Source organism: Arvicanthis niloticus, chromosome 7 (assembly GCF_011762505.2).
Source record: "Arvicanthis niloticus isolate mArvNil1 chromosome 7, mArvNil1.pat.X, whole genome shotgun sequence".
Classification (NCBI taxonomy): Eukaryota; Metazoa; Chordata; class Mammalia; order Rodentia; family Muridae; genus Arvicanthis; species Arvicanthis niloticus.
In genome coordinates, this window is record NC_047664.1 from 77,232,684 (window position 1) to 77,252,303 (window position 19,620).

Consider the following 19,620-nt stretch of genomic DNA (forward strand, 5'->3'; position numbering starts at 1 on the left):
ATTTTCAGTATTTATAATTTCTTGTGGATAATACACTTCTTACTTCAAAGTTATTCCAGAGGGGTGTGGTATGTGTGTGTAAGAGAGAGAGAGACAGACAGAGAGATTTTTATAAAAATATGAAAATAGCAAAAATAGCACGAGGAACTGCTACCAGGAGAGAGTTGTTTCCCATGTTCACAATTCATCAGTGTTTTGTTAGAGCAACAGCCATCAGGAGAACAGGAGGAATTAGGGTCACTTCTTCATGCTTTCTATTTTAATAGAATTATGTTTTGAGAGACTGACTAAAGACCACGTTAACACTTGTAAGTCAGCAAGCGTACTAGACTGCATGCTTTCTGTTGCTCTTAGGACCTAACTTCAGTGTCACTGTGGTCCTGTGTGAAAATGCGGTTTGAGACTTCTTTTCATACATTCTGAATCATTCTTTTCTATCTGTCATCTACTAAATGTGTCCTGTGCATATAATCGGTCCTAACTAGCTATCACTTTAGCACCCATGTTATAGTTCTTCACATTTTTTGATGACCTTTTTATCTTAAGAATCTGTGCCAAGCGGAGAGAATCAGAGCGTAACAGGAGGGGATGAAGAAGCGGTAGATGAGTACCAAGAGTTAAATGCAAGAGAAGAGCAGGACATCGAAATAATGATGGAAGGCTGTGAGTGCGCCATTTCTAACGCTGAAGCCTTTGCAGAGAAGTTGTCCCGAGAGCTGCAGGTGCTCGATGGGGTAAGAACTACTCATGCTGTCAGTGAGTGCTGCAGTGGATCGCAGAGGCTCAGGCTGCCTGCTTCAGCACGTGAGCTTTGATAAGTGGGATTTCTGTGTCTTTGTAAGCTTGTTAGCGCCGTTTAAAAGATGAGCCAGGTGCTGAGGAGATGGCTCAGTGGCTAGAGCACTTGCCATGCAAGCTGAGGACCAGGGTTCAGACCTCCACACCCCAAGTAAATGCTGGGTGGGCATAGCAGCTCTTCCATAGTCCCAATGCTAGTAACTCAGAAATAGCAGGTCCCTGGGTCAAGCCAACTAGACTAGACAAATCAGGAAGCTCTGGGTTCAGGTGAGAGAGCCTAGCTCAGTAATAAGGAGCAGAGCAATTAAGGAAGACACCCTACATTTGGTGTCCACGCTTACTTACACAGATGCCAGTGAGTATTCACACGTATCTCACACTCACACACATCACACACACACACACACACACACACACACACACACACTCACTCACTCACTTACTAAAAACAATTTCCAATGAAGACATTTGGCTAAGGCTAAGATTTTAGATTTTGGAGTGTTCTTATGCAATGGTGGAAGAAGAAAGATAACCAGATACTACCTTAGGGGTTAATTCCCCTGGGATCTGAATAGTTCATTACCAAAGAATAAACATTTTTTTGTTTTTGTTTTTAAGAAGCTAATAAGGACAAATTAGCGAATAAGAGAAATGTAGCTGAAGTAAGTGTGGGGAGCAGGGTAAGTGTGGGAGAGGGAGAAGGATCCAGAGCTTCCACTAAAGCGGACTTAGAACAGAGCCTCTGATGTCTCTGCAGTTTCTCCAGCGTGGTCTCAAACCTCCATCTAGAGGCAAGCGAGCCTCCCCAAATACTGTGTAGAGAGTGAGCCAGAAGCTAGCTGACTGGATGCAGACAGACTGGCAGCGTTTTACCTCTGCTTCCTGTACACATTTAAACTGCAAGAACTGTTACATCATCTTTCACTTTGTAGGCCAACATACAGTCAATCATGGCCTCTGAGAAACAGGTGAACATCCTGATGCAGTTGCTGGATGAGGCCCTGAAGGAGGTGGACCAGATTGAACTGAAACTGAGCAGTTACGAGGAAATGCTCCAGAGTGTAAAAGAACAAATGGATCAGATCTCTGAAAGTAACCACCTGATTCATCTCAGCAACACCAATAATGTGAAGCTCCTGTCCGAGATAGAGTTCCTCGTGGTGAGCATTGTCAGAGGCTACCAGCAGCGCAAAAGCAGGAAGAGTAGTAATGTTATGTAAAGCTCATTTATAAACCCACTTCCTCGTTAGATCATGATTTACAGTGATTACAGAGACTGAGTGATAGGCTTGAGTAGCGCCCTGCCTATATTTTCCCCACAACTACACATGCAAGTGGTGTCTTTGAATGTGTTCCAGAACCACATGGACTTGGCCAAAGGTCATATAAAGGCCCTTCAGGAAGGGGATCTGGCTTCTTCCAGAGGCATTGAGGCCTGCACCAACGCTGCTGACGCCCTTCTGCAATGCATGAATGTCGCTCTCCGACCAGGTGTGTCCAGTAGCCATGATAAAATCTGACTGAGAACCAAGACTAACACTGGGACTTGGTAGAAATAGTGTGACAAGAAGTAACTTGGGCTAAGTGATTTAGGGTTACTTCATTAGCTGTACAAATGAGCTTCACAGATTCCCCAACAAATTTCTATCCACACTTTTTCATTTCAGTTCCTTCTAATGGACCATCTTGCCCTCACAAATGTATTCTTATGCTCTATCTAGTTTTTATTTTCTTTAGTTAGGGGATGGCATCTCACACCATAGCCTGGGCTTGCCTCACAGCATAGCCTGGGCTTGCCTCACACCTACAATCTCCCTGCTTCTCAAGTGCTAAGTACAGGCACGTACCACCATGCGGCTCTCACCATGATCTTTTTTCTTTTTTTTTTTTTTTTTTTTTTTTTTTTGGTTTTTCGAGACAGGGTTTCTCTGTGTAGCCCTGGCTGTCCTGGAACTCACTCTGTAGAACAGGCTGGCCTCGAACTCAGAAATCCGCCTGCCTCTGCCTCCCAAGTGCTGGGATTAAAGGTGTGAGCCACCACCACCCGGCTCTCACCATGATCTTGTTTAAGAAAAGTATGTGTGTGCACATATGTGTGCATGTATGCACCATGTGTAGCAATGTATGTGTTGAGGTCAGACATGTTTGTAGTTTAGTTCTCTTGTTCCATCTTTACTGGGGGTTCTTGGGGTTGACCTCGGGTTTCCAGGTGTGTATGTAAGCACCTTCACCTTCGCTTCACTCCGGAGCCATCTCACTGCCCTGCCACAGTCTCTCGATGCTTCTTTAGCAGAAGCAAGCACAAGTAGACATTAGGACAGGCCAGGGAAGATAGGGGTTTCTAGGCAGTGGTTCCAGAACGTGAATGCGCAGTCAGATCACCTAGAAGGCTCACTGAAACAGGTTATCCGGCATAGCCTCATATTTGGTAGGTCTGGGCTGCCATCCTAAAATTCCTGTTTCTAGTGGTTGCCAGGTGATACTGAAGAGGAACCAGAGTGTTGTATTACTTTTCCTCCTTTTAAAATTGTATAAAGCAATGAATAAGCCATTACAGCTTTGGGTTCTTCAAAAGTTAAGTCTGGGTATCATTAGGATAGTATAGATTGGAGCGGGAGACGGTTTGCCTAACATGAACAAGGCTCTAGGTGCCTTGGGGCATGGGGGGCGAGGGGGAAGATGAACATACTAAGCATGGAGGGGAGGCCAGCAAGATGGTCCTCAAGGAGAGGAGTTTGCTGGACAACTTGGTGACCTAAGTTGGATCACTGGAGCTCATGTAAAGATGAAGGCTGAGAAAAGACTCCACAGAATTGTCCTCTGACCTCCACATGCCCCTTGTGGAGAGGTGTTTCTTGTTCAGACACACAGGGAGTCTGCCCTTGCCGAGTCAGTGAGGGACTGTTGTTGTGACGCAGGCCATGACATGCTCCTGGCCGTCCAGCAGCAGCAGCAGCACTTCAGTGACCTGAGGGAGCATTTCGCCCGGAGACTGGCCAGTCATCTCAACAATGTTTTTGTTCAACAGGTAATTTTAATTTACTGTTAAAACTGACATGTTTCCATAGGTCATATTGCTCTTAACTTAAATTCCCCCAAATATTTAATGTATTCATCTGGGACTATAGTGTATTCCTTCACATGTGTGTAGATATTCACATGTTTGAAGATTTTGAAATCTGCATATTTCCTCATAGAAATACCTTGGACTTCAGGTAACCCTTTACACAGACCTCAGGTTTCTTTTAGCTGAAACTGATCCTCGGAATCAGATAGCTGCATTCATTAGTTACATAAGCAATTGGCAAGCGTATGTTAACTTTGGAGCCTTTGTATTTTTCAGTGTTTCAAGGGGAGAATCAGACCTGACTCATCTTCAGTGTTCATAGGTTCTGAGTAGTCAAATACAGTATGTTCATGTAAGGAAACAACTAGTTCAGCTGGGAATTTTAGTTGAGTGGGTCTCCATGTTATAAACTTGCCTCTGTTTTTGGAAAAAGATGTTATAATTAATGATAATGCCAGAATAATTTAATAATGCCAAAGGACCTTACAAAATTTGAACAAAAGATATTTTATAGTTAATATAATTAGATTCTTGGGGGGGGGGTTGTCTTTTACTTTATTACACACATTGAACAGAAAAATTAGGAGAAATATTAATAATCAGTAAATTGTCTCTGAAAACATTGGGTTTTCTTTGAAGTATTCTAAACCAGTTGTCTTTATTATATTTTATTTCCAACTAGTTTACTCAGGCCCTCCTTCAGCTCTATAACAGGTCCTACTTTCTTTCGGTTCCTGTGAGTACATCAAATTGGCTCAAGCTTCTGTGATTTTTTTTATGTCTATAAAGTTTGCTAAAGTTGGCAGCAGAATATTTATGCTTACAGCTTAACTTACTGATTTGAGCTCCCCACTAACTTGATTTGTAATAGTTTTTAATGTCCCATTTGTCCAAAAAGGCATTTAACCTCATGCTGCCTGCCTTTCTCCCTGTTTCTCATCTCCTTAAGTTTTCAGTAATTACTTGTCAGTGGTTGAGATGCAGAGTGGACACTGCTCTGGAGAAATGCTACTGATTCTGTCTATGAGAAGCCCAAAGTCTAGGGCAGGGAGACAGACAGACACACTTGGGAACGCAGCTGTCACTGTGGTTTTATTAAGCATGGGAGGGGGAGGTCAGGACAGACGCCATCAACATTTCACTGGACTTGAAAAGCAGCAAGAAGAAGTCAACTGAAAAGTCACATAGGAAACTCCCGTTTTTCTTAGTTTATTATTTTTAATGCTGTTGGCAGTGATGTTGTCCACATGTGTAATGACATCAAAAATGTCAGTCAACAGTGGTCTTTTTGCATCCTTAACTATTGGTTATAATGTGCAGTTATTCATTCCGTTTGCTTCTTTGCCTTTTAAACTAATGGCTTTGTTTAAAATGAATGCTTCTCATTTCTGAAAATCTAATATGTCCTGTTAACATGTGAGTGATGCATGTTAAATGAGAGTGTTGCAGCAGCCTGTGATGTGTGGCCAACAATGGAAAAGATGTCTCAACTACAAGGAAGAGATCGCTTGTCTCTGTTGAACTTAGTCACCAGGTCACTAGCAAAGGGGCTGAAGAACATGGCGATTTCCGTTCCAGGCAAGGGGAAGATAGCTGGGAGGTTTTGACTGCATTTGGTAGTGCACCTCTGTCACCTCCCATCTTAGTTGCCTCATATAATAACAGATTATAAAAGTGTCTACTTAGACGAATATTTGGCTATCATAGGTTGTTCCGTGGTAACGTTTATTAGAAGCTCTAGTATCTGACTGGATGTAGTGGCACATGCCTTTAATCCCAGTATTTGGGAAGCAGAGGGAGGCAGATTTCTGAGGCCAGCCTACTCTAATAGAGAGTTTCAGGCTAGCCAAGGCTAGCTACATAGTGAGACCCTGTTTTGAAAGCAAACAAAAATTGTAGTGTATATATATGCTGGTAAAATCTTACAGCTAACCAGGTTTTTAATTTGAATAACCTGTGAATTGTGTTAATCATAGAGTTGTTCTTTTAGATGAGAAGTCCATTACAAGGGTATTGTATGGATTTGAATTTATGTATAAAAAGTACCTAGGCAGTGGGCACTCAGTAATTCTGTAATTGTTGTTGGTAATCTATTATATATAATAGAAACCTTTAAAATGTTCAAGCATATGAAGAACAGAATTCTTTATACTTAGTGGTTTGCATGTGATAATATTTGTTGAATTTTGTTGAAATATTGGTTGAATTAAGCAACTTAAACTATTTTACAATTTCCTATCCTTATTCTTGAACATTTTATCTAAAATTATATCTTTAATAACATTCAGTCTATGTTGACAGTAATAATTAAAGATAATGATACTCGGTCTGTGGAACACCAATTTCTCAGGTGTTTGTGACATGGAAATGTTGAGAAAATGTAGCACAGTAACATCTGCAATGAGCTTTGTAAACTGAAAGCTCCCCCACACAATTGCTAATAATTAATTCTTCCACTTCCCTGGAGAGATTATTTTCAATGATTTAAAAGCTTTCTCAACTTGAAATAATCTAACTTAACATATAGTAGACTGAGTAAATAGTTATACAAAATGCAACTTTGTGTCTTGAGTCATTGAGAAAAGTTACGGAGAAGAGTATTTTGGGTGATGAGAGCATTTGCAACGTTGCTCATTATAGCACAGTATTTGGAACATTCGTGAAGCAGGAGACTCTTTTCTCTATCAGCACCACTAGGTAAGAGACACCAGGACACACTCCTGGACCTGCAGATGTAGAGTTTATGAACATCTGTGTCCTAATGTGCACTTCTTAGAGCCCTTCTGTGATGTGATGCTTCACCAGCCATGACAAGTCTAGAGTGGAGACAGAAGAGCGAGACACAATAAAGCATGTGAATTTCAAATTAAAATAATTTTAATTCTTTAAACTCAGGATGTTAATCAAGCTGTTGTATTTCAACAAGTATATACATTTAGGTGACTTTACCAATAAATTAATTAATTGTCCAGCTCCTCTCTGATTCAGCAGCCTTTGTAAATTTAATAGTTTCCATAAAATACAGAAACAGCTTCTGACTATTTGAAATGAACTAATGAATGTAAATGCAGCTTGTGTTGGCCTTTGCTTGCTTGGTGGGAAGTTGTTTCTAGTAGAATCTGCTCTTGCAGCTCCTCATCTCTGGGGCGCTCACTGACTTTAAGCTCCATCACACATGCTGACTAAAGAGCAAGAAAGAGCTAGGTCATTCAGCAGAGGCCTGAGCTGTTACATTTATACAGAGCTAGGTCGTTCAGCAGAGGCCTGAGCTGTTATATTTATACAGAGCTAGGTTGTTCAGCAGAGGCCTGAGCTGTTACGTTTATACAGAGCTAGGTAGTTCAGCAGAGGCCTGAGCTGTTATATTTATACAGAGCTAGGTAGTTCAGCAGAGGCCTGAGCTGTTATATTTATACAGAGCTAGGTAGTTCAGCAGAGGCCTGAGCTGTTATATTTATACAGAGCTAGGTAGTTCAGCAGAGGCCTGAGCTGTTATGTTTATACAGAGCTAGGTAGTTCAGCAGAGGCCTGAGCTGTTACGTTTATATAGAGCTAGGTTGTTCAGCAGAGGCCTGAGCTGTTACGTTTATACAGAGCTAGGTAGTTCAGCAGAGGCCTGAGCTGTTACATTTATATAGAGCTAGGTAGTTCAGCAGAGGCCTGAGCTGTTACATTTATATAGAGAGATGCACACACACTCATCACTATATGCACATAAACTCAAGAGCTAGTTGGCAGTTGCAGTTTTTGATTCTGGCTCGAGGAATTTTAAAGGAAGGCGGAAGTTAGACTTGATTGAACAAGATTCCAGTTATGGCTTTCCTTCTTTGTGACTAGATCAAGTCACTTAACGCCATGAGCCTTGGATTCTTCTAGAAAATAGGGTTAACAGGCCAATAATCTAGCAGTCTATATTTTTCTAAAGCAAAAGTCAAGACATATGATCTAAGACTATTAATTTATTTACACAAAAATGTCAAGGTTTGGAATAGTCATATGCAGTAGTTTGACCAGCACATCACTTTAATAAACGGAATTGCATTGTTATTAGGGATTATCATAGAAAGCCCAAAATATAGCCATCTAGAGTCCTTATAAACTTTAAATTTTATATCCTGTACATTGTTTATTGTTGACAAGTCTGGCTTCTGATAGGAATCTCACTAGACAGTTTGTTCTGGGAAGACTCCCCTTTGGCGTGTTTCCTAACACATGAGACATTGATTTGTAAACGTAAGTAAGTTGTAAAGTCATAGAGAGCTAAGATTTATACGACTTTCTCAATTCTTCTGAAAGACAGAGTTAGTGGTGCTTTATCACGGTGCCACCCATGCATGTGTGTGGCCACTAATGGCGCTAGGAGCGCATGGGTGCACAGGGTGATAAAAGTAGGTAAGGAAGTGCTCAGTTCTTACTTTTCTGTATCCGCTTGGTATTACGACTACGTTTGGTCGTTGTCTAGAATTTCCTGTCGTCGTAACAGTGGTCCCTGAACGTTCCATCGTGCTGATTTACTTGTTTCCCCTAGGGTCACGATCAGAGTTCAACCCTTGCTCAGCACTCTGCTGAGCTGACTCTACCCAATCATCATCCATTTCATAGAGATTTGCTCCGCTACGCCAAGCTGATGGAGTGGCTAAAGAGTACAGACTATGGAAAATATGAGGGACTAACAAAGGTATGGATTCCATGGCAGTTACTCACCGGATCTACAATAGAGTCTTAAGTTATATGTTTAGTTCCTTAAGTTTGGAATATGAAAGAATGTTTTTGACAAAGCAAAAGATAATTGAGTTTCTGAGTGCTCATATATTTACTCAAATAAAAAGAGCCAAATTTTGAACTTCATTGTAAAATAGGATTAAGCTATATTGTAACCTGAAATATTTGTCTGTTCAGTCCAGTGTTGTCATGAACAATGCTTTTTTCTGTTTTGTGTGGGTCTGTGTGTGCATCTGTGTGTGCACTTGTGCAGAGGTCAGACGAGGACGCTGGGTAGCTTCCTCTGTTGCTGTCTGCCTTGTTCTGTTTAGATGGGGGTCTCTCACTGAACCTGGGGCTCATTTTCAACTAGGCTGGCTGGCCAGCAGATCCCAGAGACCTTCCTGTCTCTGCTTGCCCCTGTACTGGGTTACATGGTCACAACCAGCTTTTTTTATTTAGTTAAAGATAGCTTTTTTAGTTCTATGTATGTGTCTGATATGCATGCGTGAGTGTCAGTGCCCTCAGAGGTCAGAGATGCTGTATCCTCGTGGAGCTGTGGTTATAAGTGTTGTGAGCCACCTGACGTGTGCTGGGAGCTAGTCCAGCTTCTCTGAAGGAGCAGAATGTTCTCTGGACTGTGGGGCCATCTCTTCATCCTCACTCCCAGTTTTTTGCATGGGTGCTGGGATCTGACCCAGGTCCTTATACTTACCTAGAAAAGCCCATTTACCCACTGAGCCATCTCCTTAACCTCTTCTGGGTGACTATGTGTAATATAGACACTTGGAAGTATAAACATGCATAGGGATTATTAACCTTCTCAGAATGGATAACCTGTTGGGGTTTTTTATTTGTTTGCTCTAAAGAACAGTGGTGGTGGGAATATAAAGTGAAAGAGTGGTTCCTAAGTCAGAAGAACTAGGGTGATACTTTTCTTATGATGCTGCTCATCAGAACTGTGTCATGAACTAGTGACCACAGTCCAGGCATCTGCATCATTGATTCACCTTATTCAGTCTATTCTGGGCTAACATTGTTGAGTGTTGGAGGTTTGACAGTGAAGGAAACAGGCAAGCACTTGTACTCTCAGAGTGCATATCCTCAGCGGAAAGACAAAAAAGAAGTTAACTATATATGTAAGAAGTACTGTGAGTACTCTAGAGAGAATTCAGGAGATGCCAGTGTTTAGAGAAGGGTCCAGGTGGGATGGTGTTGAGCACTGATTATGGAGGTCAGAGAGGATTGAGCAGTGAGTGTTCTGTCACAGTGCAGACCCCTGAAGCAAAGCATGCATGCCCTGTTCTCCAGAGTGAGCCAGGAGGCCACTGTGGTTGCAGCACTGTGACCTGGGGACAGAGCCTGTGTGGGCTGGCAGATATGGAGATTTTAGAGCATGAGAAGGGAGTGGTCTTACTGTGTGACACTGGAGAGGGAAGAGCAGTAGGTGTTAAGGAACAGAATGATGGGATCCTCCTGGGGCTTAAATAATACCTTCAGGAAGCTCGTGCACCCCAAGTCGGTAGTCTCTGGCATTTCTGCATCACCTTAGAAATTGGACATCAGTGTTCATTAAAAAGGCAGAGAAAGAATTGTGACCCACCTGTCAAGAACTAGCAGACCACCCCCTCACGCTCTCACCCGACACTCCACCCCCACGGTCACGCTCTCATCAGACCCCTTCCTTTTCCTGGGGTTTTCTATTAATAGTATTTAGGTTCTCTTGCAGTAAGTACAACTGTGTGGGTTTGCTGGAGAAGAGACACATGGTTAATAGAATCTGCTTACACTTCTTGTTTCCATTATCTAGATGACAGTTCATCTTTTTCTTTTAAAAAAAATTTTTTTCACTTGCTGGTGACCATTTAAAACTTGGCCTACAACTCAACCTTCTTTCTTTTTTGTTAATTGAAAAAAAAATTAGTTTTTATACAATATCTGGTCATATTTTCTTTTTCCTAACCCCTTCTAGATCCTCTCCACCTCCCTAGCCCTCCAACTCCACACCCGTTGTTTTTTTTTTTTTTTCTCTTTAGAAAACAAAAAGGAGGAGGCTAGAGAGATGGCTCAGTGGTTAAGAGCACTGGTTACTCTTCCAGAGGACCTGGGTTCAATTCCCAGTACCCACATGACAGCTTACAACTGTCTTTAACTCCTGGCGTAGGGGATCTGACACCCTTACGAAGACATACATGCAGTCAGAACACCAATGTACATAAAATTACAAAAAAAAAAGAAAGGAAAAAGAAAAGAAAAAGGAAAAACAAAACACAACTCAGAATTTTAAAAAAGAAAGAAAAAGAAAAGAACCAAAAGAAACAGACCTACGTGCATATACACACACACACACAAACAAAACTTATAAGAACAGAAAATTTGGGAACTATAATATACAAGCCAAAGACCAGTAGGATGAAAAACTGCTCAGACAAAACAATAGGAGACAAAAGGTCCACACAAACACCATCGAGTTCCTTTGATGTCAGCCATGTACTGGTAGGCATAGCTTACCCTTCAGTGTGGTTAAGGTATTCATTGAGACCCAATTAGAGAAAACTAATTTTTCCTCTGCAAGTGGATGTCCATTTGGAGGTAGCTTCTGGGTTAGGATTAGAAGTTCATGTACCCTTTGGCCTTTCAGGGCCCCATCTGGCTTAGACCTGTGCGTGCCCTGAGCACACTGCCACAGTCTCTGTGAGTCCATGTGCACATCAGTCCTGTTGTGTCTGGAAGGTTTTCTTGCTGTCATCCATCATCTCTGGTCTCAACAGTCTTTCCTCCTTCTTTTCTCCATGGTTCCCTTATCCCTGAGGGGAGGGGCATGATGAAGACATCCCATTTAGAACTGAGTGTCCCATGGTCTGTTACTCTCTGCACGTTGTTCATTTGTGGGTCTCCATGTTAGCTCTGCGCTGCTGTAAGAGGAGGCATTACTGATAAGTCTGAGCAAGGCAGGATGTATCAGGAGTTGTTTCACTCTTCTGTTCCTCTGGCAGAATAGTAGTGTTTTGTTTTCCCCTGAGGCCGTGGCATATAGTCTCAGTTTCTGGGCTACACGAGCAGTGTCAGGCATGGGTTCTGTCTTGTGAGTGCGCCTGAAATCCAATTAGAAAGTGTCGATTCCTCTCACAACATTTGTGCCACTGTTAAACTGGCATATGATGCAGGCAAGTCACTGTTGTAGATTGCAGGGACTGTAGCTGGGTTGGTGTTCGCCTTTGTCTCTGGTGGCGTGCAGAGTATCCTAGTACCATGCACACTAGTCAGTCGGGGAAGGTTCTAGTTAGGCACCAGCTTGACTTACCCATGCTAAATGAGATATGTAAGTGTTGTCTTCAGCAACAGGGCCTTACCATCATAAACTGAGATTTTAAAAAGGGGAAGATAAATCTGGTAAAATGTATTCCAAACCAACGTTAAAAATGCCTTTCAAGCGCTGACGAGACAGTTCATCTAGTAAAGGCAACTGCTGCCTTCCCTAGGACCCACAGGGTAGAAGGGGAAAACCAGCTTCGACTAGTTGTCTGCTGACTTCTTCCCGCTTCCACACTCTCAACATCCTCTCCACCTCCCACACAGTGTGAGTGCACACACAAAGTTAAAATGTTCTTCAAAACAAATTTGTATCCCCTGAAGTATCAGTGTGCATCTGCTCTGGCTCGGTGTGTGGTAGCTTACTTCTGCTCCTCAGAGTGAGGCTGTTGGGTGTTAATGCAGTTCTTCTGTTGTGCTACTCTGTTTTATTTCATTCAACAGAATTCTGATTTGGAGGTATGTTAAGTAAAATTATTTATAGTACTCAGATTCTTCCCTTTTTGAAGTTTTAGGACATTAATATTTTAAATAATTAAATATGTCTTCTTAAGAGTTTCATGCCTGTTGGGCCAACAAGTCCTTTGTCCCCTAGTGACTATTCAAATAAGTAATCAATAAGCTTTTTGCCTAATTGTGTTCTGAGTATTATCATCTTGTCTGTATATGTTATGCAGTATTCATGAATGTAATTCAAAGTGAAGAAGTAAGATGAGTACCAGACTCGTGCTGACATGCTCTCTGCTCTAAGAGTTTTTGTTTTGTTTTGTTGTTTTCTTGTTAGTTTTGGCTACAAGAGGGTAATTCTAAATATCCCTCATATTTCCCAGGGATGTTACGTGATCCTTTGCTCTGAGCTTTGGTGTGCTTGTGTACTCTCTCACATGCATACTCCATATATGCCCAATTTAGTTGCTAAAATACTGTAAAAAGTCAGGAATTTTGTTTAAAAAAGAAGGGGAAAATGACCTAACAGCAGCAACAAAAAGAACCCTAATAAACACAAGCAAAGCCGCGTTTCTCTTAGCACTTGGCTGGGTGTGCACAGCTCACACTTGTGGGAATGACTAGGAAACGCCTATTCCAGGGTCTTGAGGGATGAGAATTTATTCACAACTGTACTGAGGCGGAATCTCGACATAGTCCTTAGTTTGTTTACATAATCAAAGAGAAAATAGCCTAACTTTTTATATTCTCTGAAATACACTAAGGTTTCACAAGCATAAAGGATTTAAGGGGAAGATTATAAAGAAAATTGTTAAATTAGTTTACTGATAATTGCTTGTTCCATTTATTTTAAGAATTACATGGATTATTTATCCCGACTATATGAAAGAGAAATCAAAGATTTCTTTGAAGTTGCAAAGATGAAGATGACTGGCACCACTAAAGAAAGCAAGAAGTTTGGTAAGCCTGGCGCTGAGCTCAGTGTCTCCTGTTGAGTGAACTTACTTACTGAGGTATAACTCTGAGGCCTTTAAACAAGTGGAGAGAACACGTAGAGCTAAAGAGGCAGGCATCTGTCCATAGTTCTCACAAGCTAAGGTTCTGTGTGTGGCAGTCTAGCAGCAGCAGGACACAATGCTGGGATTTGAGGTCACTGTGGATAGGGAAAGCAGAGGTGAATACATGCAGTGCAGCCTGGTAGAGAGGGTTAGAGAAGGGTTAGACCAGAGACTGCTGAGAGTGTGGTTCTAATCCAGAAGACTGCTGCAGGTGGGGACAAGTCATTGCTCTTTTCAGAGAAAGAACTAGGTCATTCCTGGCTTCCTACTTCTCACTGGCTTCTTTGAATTTTAGAAAAGTGTTTTTTTCTCTCTCTGCCAAGGGGTTATAAAAACATCACCAGAGTCTCCCTTGTAATGTGTCTTATTTTTCTAAAGCAATTATTTGGAGCCTATTGCTTTTTATTCCCTAACATTTAAAGGGACATGAACAGTATTTGAGAGGAGAGCCAGTGAAAGTATCAAGCTAAGAAAGGATGTGCTGAGGCCACGTTCTGCTCTTGCATGTACCCATCTCTGGAGTTCTCTTTGGATGGAGTTCTGTACCTAGTCAAGTCCAAACCTGGCCTTTAAGGGCTACATTGTGCACTCCTCGGTGTGTCTGCGGACTCCCTTTAGACCCCTGAGTTTAGCATTGACTGTTGAAAGGAGCCTGTGCCCTAAGCATCTACAGGAAGTAGGCAGCAGCACTGAACATTGCTGTCCTAGATGTCCTAATTTGGGACTCACTGTATTAATTATTGTGATCTGGAAATTGGAGTGGTTTGGGTTTGTCTGTTAATATGCTACCCTTGGTAAACGCTGTCTTGGACAGTAGGCTTTGAAAACAGAAATGCTAACTCACCCTAAAGGCTAATTGTTCTTAAACAGCAGTGTGTTTATATCCTTGTTGGTGTTTCACTGTGGATACGCTGTGCCGTTTTTGGGCAAAGAACATAATATGATGCAGTTACATGTTTAATGTTTTCATGAAGTATATTTGTCATTACTTGTTAGTGTGCCGTTTAATGCTGAGAAATCTCTCCTGTATGTGAAAACAAGTTGGATACACATAAAGATAAATGAAATAAAAATCTTTATATTATCCTCATGTTATCCTAGAGCTTAAGCCTTTTCTTTTCCTACCCTCAGTTCTTAAATTACCTTGTGAAATTATATTTTAACTTACAAATATAAGTTTAGAATGCATTTTATAATTTTAAAACAATGTCATAACAAAATGATAAATTTTCAATGTATCTATTAAATATTGATAGATAAGAGAGTAATTTGTGATAATTCATCATAGAAAATTACAGTATCAGTTATTTTGTTATAAAATACAAGAGAAGAAAAACTAACTTCAGAGAGCACCAGCGGTTTGTAGTCAGGTGACACCTGAGGGCCGTGGGCAGCAGTGTTCACGTTGGTGGATGTCAGCTGCACAGTGGTGGTTGCCACGCTAATGTCTAGGCTTTTTGTTTCTGTGCCCTTGAGCTTGAGGGCTAGAAGGTAGGAATAGAACAGTAGCACTGGAGTGGCCAGCTCAGGGCACTTGCCTCATGTGTGGCGCGGCACCTGCCGGTGACACATCGGTCGCTGTTTTTAAGATGGTCTTAGGTTATAGCTCATTCTTTAATCAGATTATGCAATTTACTTCTTGCCCTTCACCTTAACTTCTGAGTTTGAGTTCAGAATGTTTCACAGCATAAGCCCTGAGGTTGATTACAGATATTATGTAGAACAGAGTTTGAGACTAAAAGAAATGCCAAATGACCATAACAGAGTTCTGCCTTCCGAGCTCCATTGTCCCTCAGCCTTACTCTTCCACACAGCTCCTGCTTGCTGTTTTCCCACCTTTCAGTCGCCTGTTCATAGGCTGGTTACCAGGAAACTCAGAGTGGTATCTGATTTTAATTTTAAAGCCCCACTTACATAATCCTTAACAGATAAAGTAAAAGATTAGTGTGGTGAAGGTTCCCTTCAGGGACTTTCAGAATAAGATTGATAGTGTCTAAAGCTATCCCTTCATTCCTTACTGAATTAAATTAGTTGAGTTCAATTTTCTCAGGAAATAAAGCCTTATGAACTTATTCTTTTCAAAGTGTACCAACTTCCTAAACTAAAACAATAATCCCGTACATTTAAAAGGTTGGGGGAGAGTGTTTAAACACTGATATTTTTCTTGAGTAATATGAATAGAAGTCCTACATTAATGGTCTGTAAACTTCTCATGCGTTCTCTATAGTCACTGAGTAACTACACGTGTGTTTGCACTTCTCGTTAGTCAGTGCTCGGTTCTTTGCATGTGTCCTTTAAACTAGAGCTTTAACTGCCTCTTGTGCATGGTTTGTGCAAATTGCAGTTTATTAACTTGTCTTTGTCTTTGATGCTTGCAACCTAATCCATCACAGCTACACTGCCTCGAAAAGAAAGTGCTGTCAAACAGGAAACAGAGAGTGAGTATGCTTACTGTGCTAGTAGGCACTCAGTGCATGTTGTTAATGTCTAGATGTTAGCTGTTTGTCTTGAAAAACACTGATAGCAGATACGTTGGTTGCACCGAATCGCCAGGTATTGGAAAAAGAAACCCAGCATGGTGGTTGTATGTACATCCAAGAAATAAGTGACGTGGTTACAGTTACACAGTGAGGAGTGAAACTTTGTTGTCAGAAATTTATGGAAAACCTTACCATGGCACTTCTGTGGCAGGCTATGTTTAGAAGGGCTCTCACTGCCACTGGAGGGGCACTGGAGGGAGGGTTCAGTAGCTAAGAGTACACTGCTCTTTGAGACCACCCACCTCAGGTGGCTCAGAGCCACCTGGAACACCTGCTCCAGTGGGATCCCATACCACTCCTCCCCACATCCACATTCATGTACACACACACACACAATTCAAAGTAACAAAAAAGTCTTAGTGGTCTGGTAGTGGTTTGTGTACTGAGGTCAGAGCCTGAATTGCCTCTATTATAACTTCACCCTTTCTACCCATTACTAAGTAGTGAAGTTAACTGAGCAGTAGTGAAAACCTGTGGGGCTTTTCAAGTGTTATATTGTTTACATTCTAAATGTAAACATTATATATTCTTCTAAGAATGACCCATTGATTAATTCCTTAGTGTGGGTTTCTAGACTCAGGAACATAGTAAATTTAATCATAAATGATGGACTTTTATGGGAAAATTTGTCAAGAAGTGATATGTGGTTCACTTTAACCTTGGTTTTTAAGATAGAGACAATTAATACTCGGCTATAGGTTTTCTTTAGGAATAATCAGAGTCCTGTGAGCTGTAGTGTTAGCACAGTACTCAGTGAACATGTCTGTTCCTGCCCGTCTGCTCTAGCTTAGCACCATAGCTCTCCCTTTAGGGTGGGGTGGGACAGGGTATAGACTATTCAGCCAGGAAGCGCCTTTCCAGCCTAGTCCCTAGCTACATGTAGTTTTCCTTCCATTTACGATAGGATAGTCTCTGCAGTAGGACCCAGTGTTAATGAATACCAAGGACTCTGCAAAACATAGTAGAATCTGAGTCCTGGAAGGCCAAGACTCTAGTGGAGGCAGATGGTAGGGCTTTCATTCGTGAGACACAGCTTTCAAAGTTCTGTTGTTTCTTAGGTCTCCATGGAAGCTCTGGGAAACTCACTGGATCAACTTCTAGTCTGAATAAACTCAGTGTTCAAGGCTCAGGAAGTCGCAGGTCCCAGTCATCCTCCCTGCTGGATATGGGGAACATGTCTGCCTCTGACCTCGATGTGGCTGACAGAACCAAATTTGATAAGGTAAAATAACAGGTGATTCTTAACATTGGGGTTGCCTTAAGTGTTTTCAGAGATGCAGGCATGAGACACTTTTTAAGTCATTCCTATTCTGCTTTGAATCTGAAAAAAAAAAAAAAATCTCAATCCAAAGGGCAACTAAAATAGAATTTATCAATTCAGTAACATAAAAGACTCATTGGCATTTACTTGTTAAAAATATGATGTGCAAATAAAATCACCCCTGAGTTGTTTGAGGAATGACAGAATCCAGAGTTTGAAGAAACAGCTTCACTGTTGGCTGCCATGCCTCAAGTAAGTTTCAGAGTGTGTCTTCCTTGCAGATTGGAAGTGAGTAACTGTGGGTTTTCTTTTCGGTCTGTTTTACTCTGATATTTATTACTCTGTCCGTCTTGGGAGAGTTTGTCTTTGGCACACTGGGGATTATCTATTCCATGATCTGTGTCCTTGCGGAAGAGTGAACTGAACGTGGAGGCTGTTCCGAGTTCCTGCGGTCCTTTAGCTTTGCTCGTTTGGTTTCCTGCAGATCTTTGAACAGGTGCTGAGTGAACTGGAGCCACTGTGTCTGGCAGAACAGGACTTCATAAGTAAATTTTTCAAACTACAGCAACATCAAAACATGTCTGCATCAATGGTATGGCTTACATTTATTTGGATGGTATTTATAGTCTGTAGTATAATTAACCTAGTTACTTTTGTATTCTGCGTTCACAATTTCAGTATTCAAACAGAAAAGGAAAGGATTTGCAATACATCAATCTTGAAGTATTTTTGTTATTCACAATATACAGAAAAAAGGAAGGTAGTTGGTTTTAGATTTTTAGTATTCTAGAATTCTTAAGCTGACAACCTCTAGATTAATAAGATAGGAAATGTCTGCATTTATTCTGTAGAGACCATCATTCAAAAAGCAATTTTAATCAGGACGTGGTAGTTCCCATCTGTAATTGGAGCACTTGGGAAGCTTAGGTAGGAGGATTGTGTGAGCTCCAGGCTAGCCTAGGATGCAGAGTATAAGATCTAAAGAACCACAAATCCTACCAATTTAATATCTCAGTGTTCCCAAAGAAAAGATCCAACCTAAGAGATAATGATACACAGACGGGAAAGGGGCCTTAGCTTTGAGTCCGAGAGACACTGGAGGTGCTGCCCTAGTCCCCAGTCCCTACTTGTGTAATGCAGATGCAGCTGTTCCCCTCGGCTGCCTTCAAGGCCTAAGAATGGAATGGGAGAATTGTAGCCAGTTTTGAAGAACTCAGAACCACACAGAAAGCCGCTGCCACAAGAACAATGAGAAACTCATGACTGTTGAGAGGCTATTGTTCCTGGTAATAGGAGTGCTGGTAAATTTGTTTGCGCAGCTTCAGAAAGAATTTATGACAGCATTTAGATATTTATATTGAGTGCTATATTGTCTTCATGTAAGTCTGTGTCCCACATGTATGGATTGCCCAGAGAAGCCAGAAGAGGTGTAGGATGCTCAGAACTGGAGGTGCAGGTGGTTGGAGCTGTCATAGTGATGCTGGGACTCCAGCCTGGGTCCTCTGGAAGAGCAGTCAGTGCTTCTAACTGCTGAGCCATCTTCTAGCCCAACAGCCTTTTTTCAAAGCTAAAATTTTCATTCAAAGGTTGTGGATGTTTTCCTTTGTGTGCGTGTGCATGCTTGTGTGTGTGTGTGTGTGTGTGTGTGTGTGTACGCGTGTGCATGTGTACTCTCTTTACATCTGGCTTGGGCACTTTCTTTTCTCTTTACAACCATAATGTACACATAGACAACTACAGCTTTTTACCTGATAGTAATTCTTCGGGTGGGGGGTGGGGTCTAAAAACAGGCTGGTATGATGGGTCATTGGGGAAAGGTGCTTGCTGAGCAAGCCGGATGACCTGAGTTCAGTCCTGGAACCTATGGACTAACCTGAGTGAAGTATAAGAACAGATTCCACCACACTGTCTTCTGCCATCCACACATGCAGTGTGGCACTTACCTGCACACATACTTAACAAATTAATTTTTAAAATCTAAGAACAATGTATTTCATGAAACTTTCTTAAAGAGCATACAATATTGTTACTTTAATAGTAATGAGAAATTACTATTTTCCATAACATATTTTCTTGTAGGTGTTTTTAAAAGTAGCAAGCTTTTGATATATAAACTTTTCACACTATGTTGGTCTTTATTATATGTGGTTGTCTTTTCAGACTGAAGCAGAAGACCTGGATGGAGGCTCATTATCACGGCAGCACAGTTCTGGCACCCTGCTGCCTGTTTCCTCTGAGTATGTATTTATTACTGTGTATGTTCTGGAAAGCAGAAACTTGAATTGAGACATAAGCAAGTGTCTCACATTGATTATCAGTCACCTGCTGTTACCTACACAGACCTGTATGCTCTCCTATGCTTCTGTTGCCATGGTGAGGGAAATCCTTGATTATTGCTATGGTGAGGGAAGAGAAGCAAAGAGTGTATTTTGGCCT

At 41.4% G+C, this 19,620-nt stretch overlaps 1 protein-coding gene across 7 annotated transcripts in view; it reads left to right on the forward strand.

Annotated features, from left to right (window-relative positions):
- The window catches only part of Exoc1 (exocyst complex component 1), a 40,975-nt gene that overhangs the window by 12,901 nt on the left and 8,454 nt on the right, over window positions 1–19,620 (forward strand). For 2 of the 7 annotated variants that reach the window (XM_034509025.2, XM_034509024.2), the window contains 11 exons: window positions 547–734; window positions 1,731–1,958; window positions 2,157–2,289; window positions 3,717–3,826; window positions 4,548–4,601; window positions 8,394–8,543; window positions 13,180–13,285; window positions 15,777–15,821; window positions 16,982–17,145; window positions 17,669–17,776; window positions 19,345–19,421. In XM_034509025.2, coding sequence (XP_034364916.1) covers window positions 547–734; window positions 1,731–1,958; window positions 2,157–2,289; window positions 3,717–3,826; window positions 4,548–4,601; window positions 8,394–8,543; window positions 13,180–13,285; window positions 15,777–15,821; window positions 16,982–17,145; window positions 17,669–17,776; window positions 19,345–19,421 — 1,363 coding nt within the window. The remainder of the gene's footprint in view (window positions 1–546; window positions 735–1,730; window positions 1,959–2,156; window positions 2,290–3,716; window positions 3,827–4,547; window positions 4,602–8,393; window positions 8,544–13,179; window positions 13,286–15,776; window positions 15,822–16,981; window positions 17,146–17,668; window positions 17,777–19,344; window positions 19,422–19,620) is intronic. The other 5 variants (XM_034509027.2, XM_034509028.2, XM_034509029.2 and 2 more) reach the window with 3 other exon arrangements.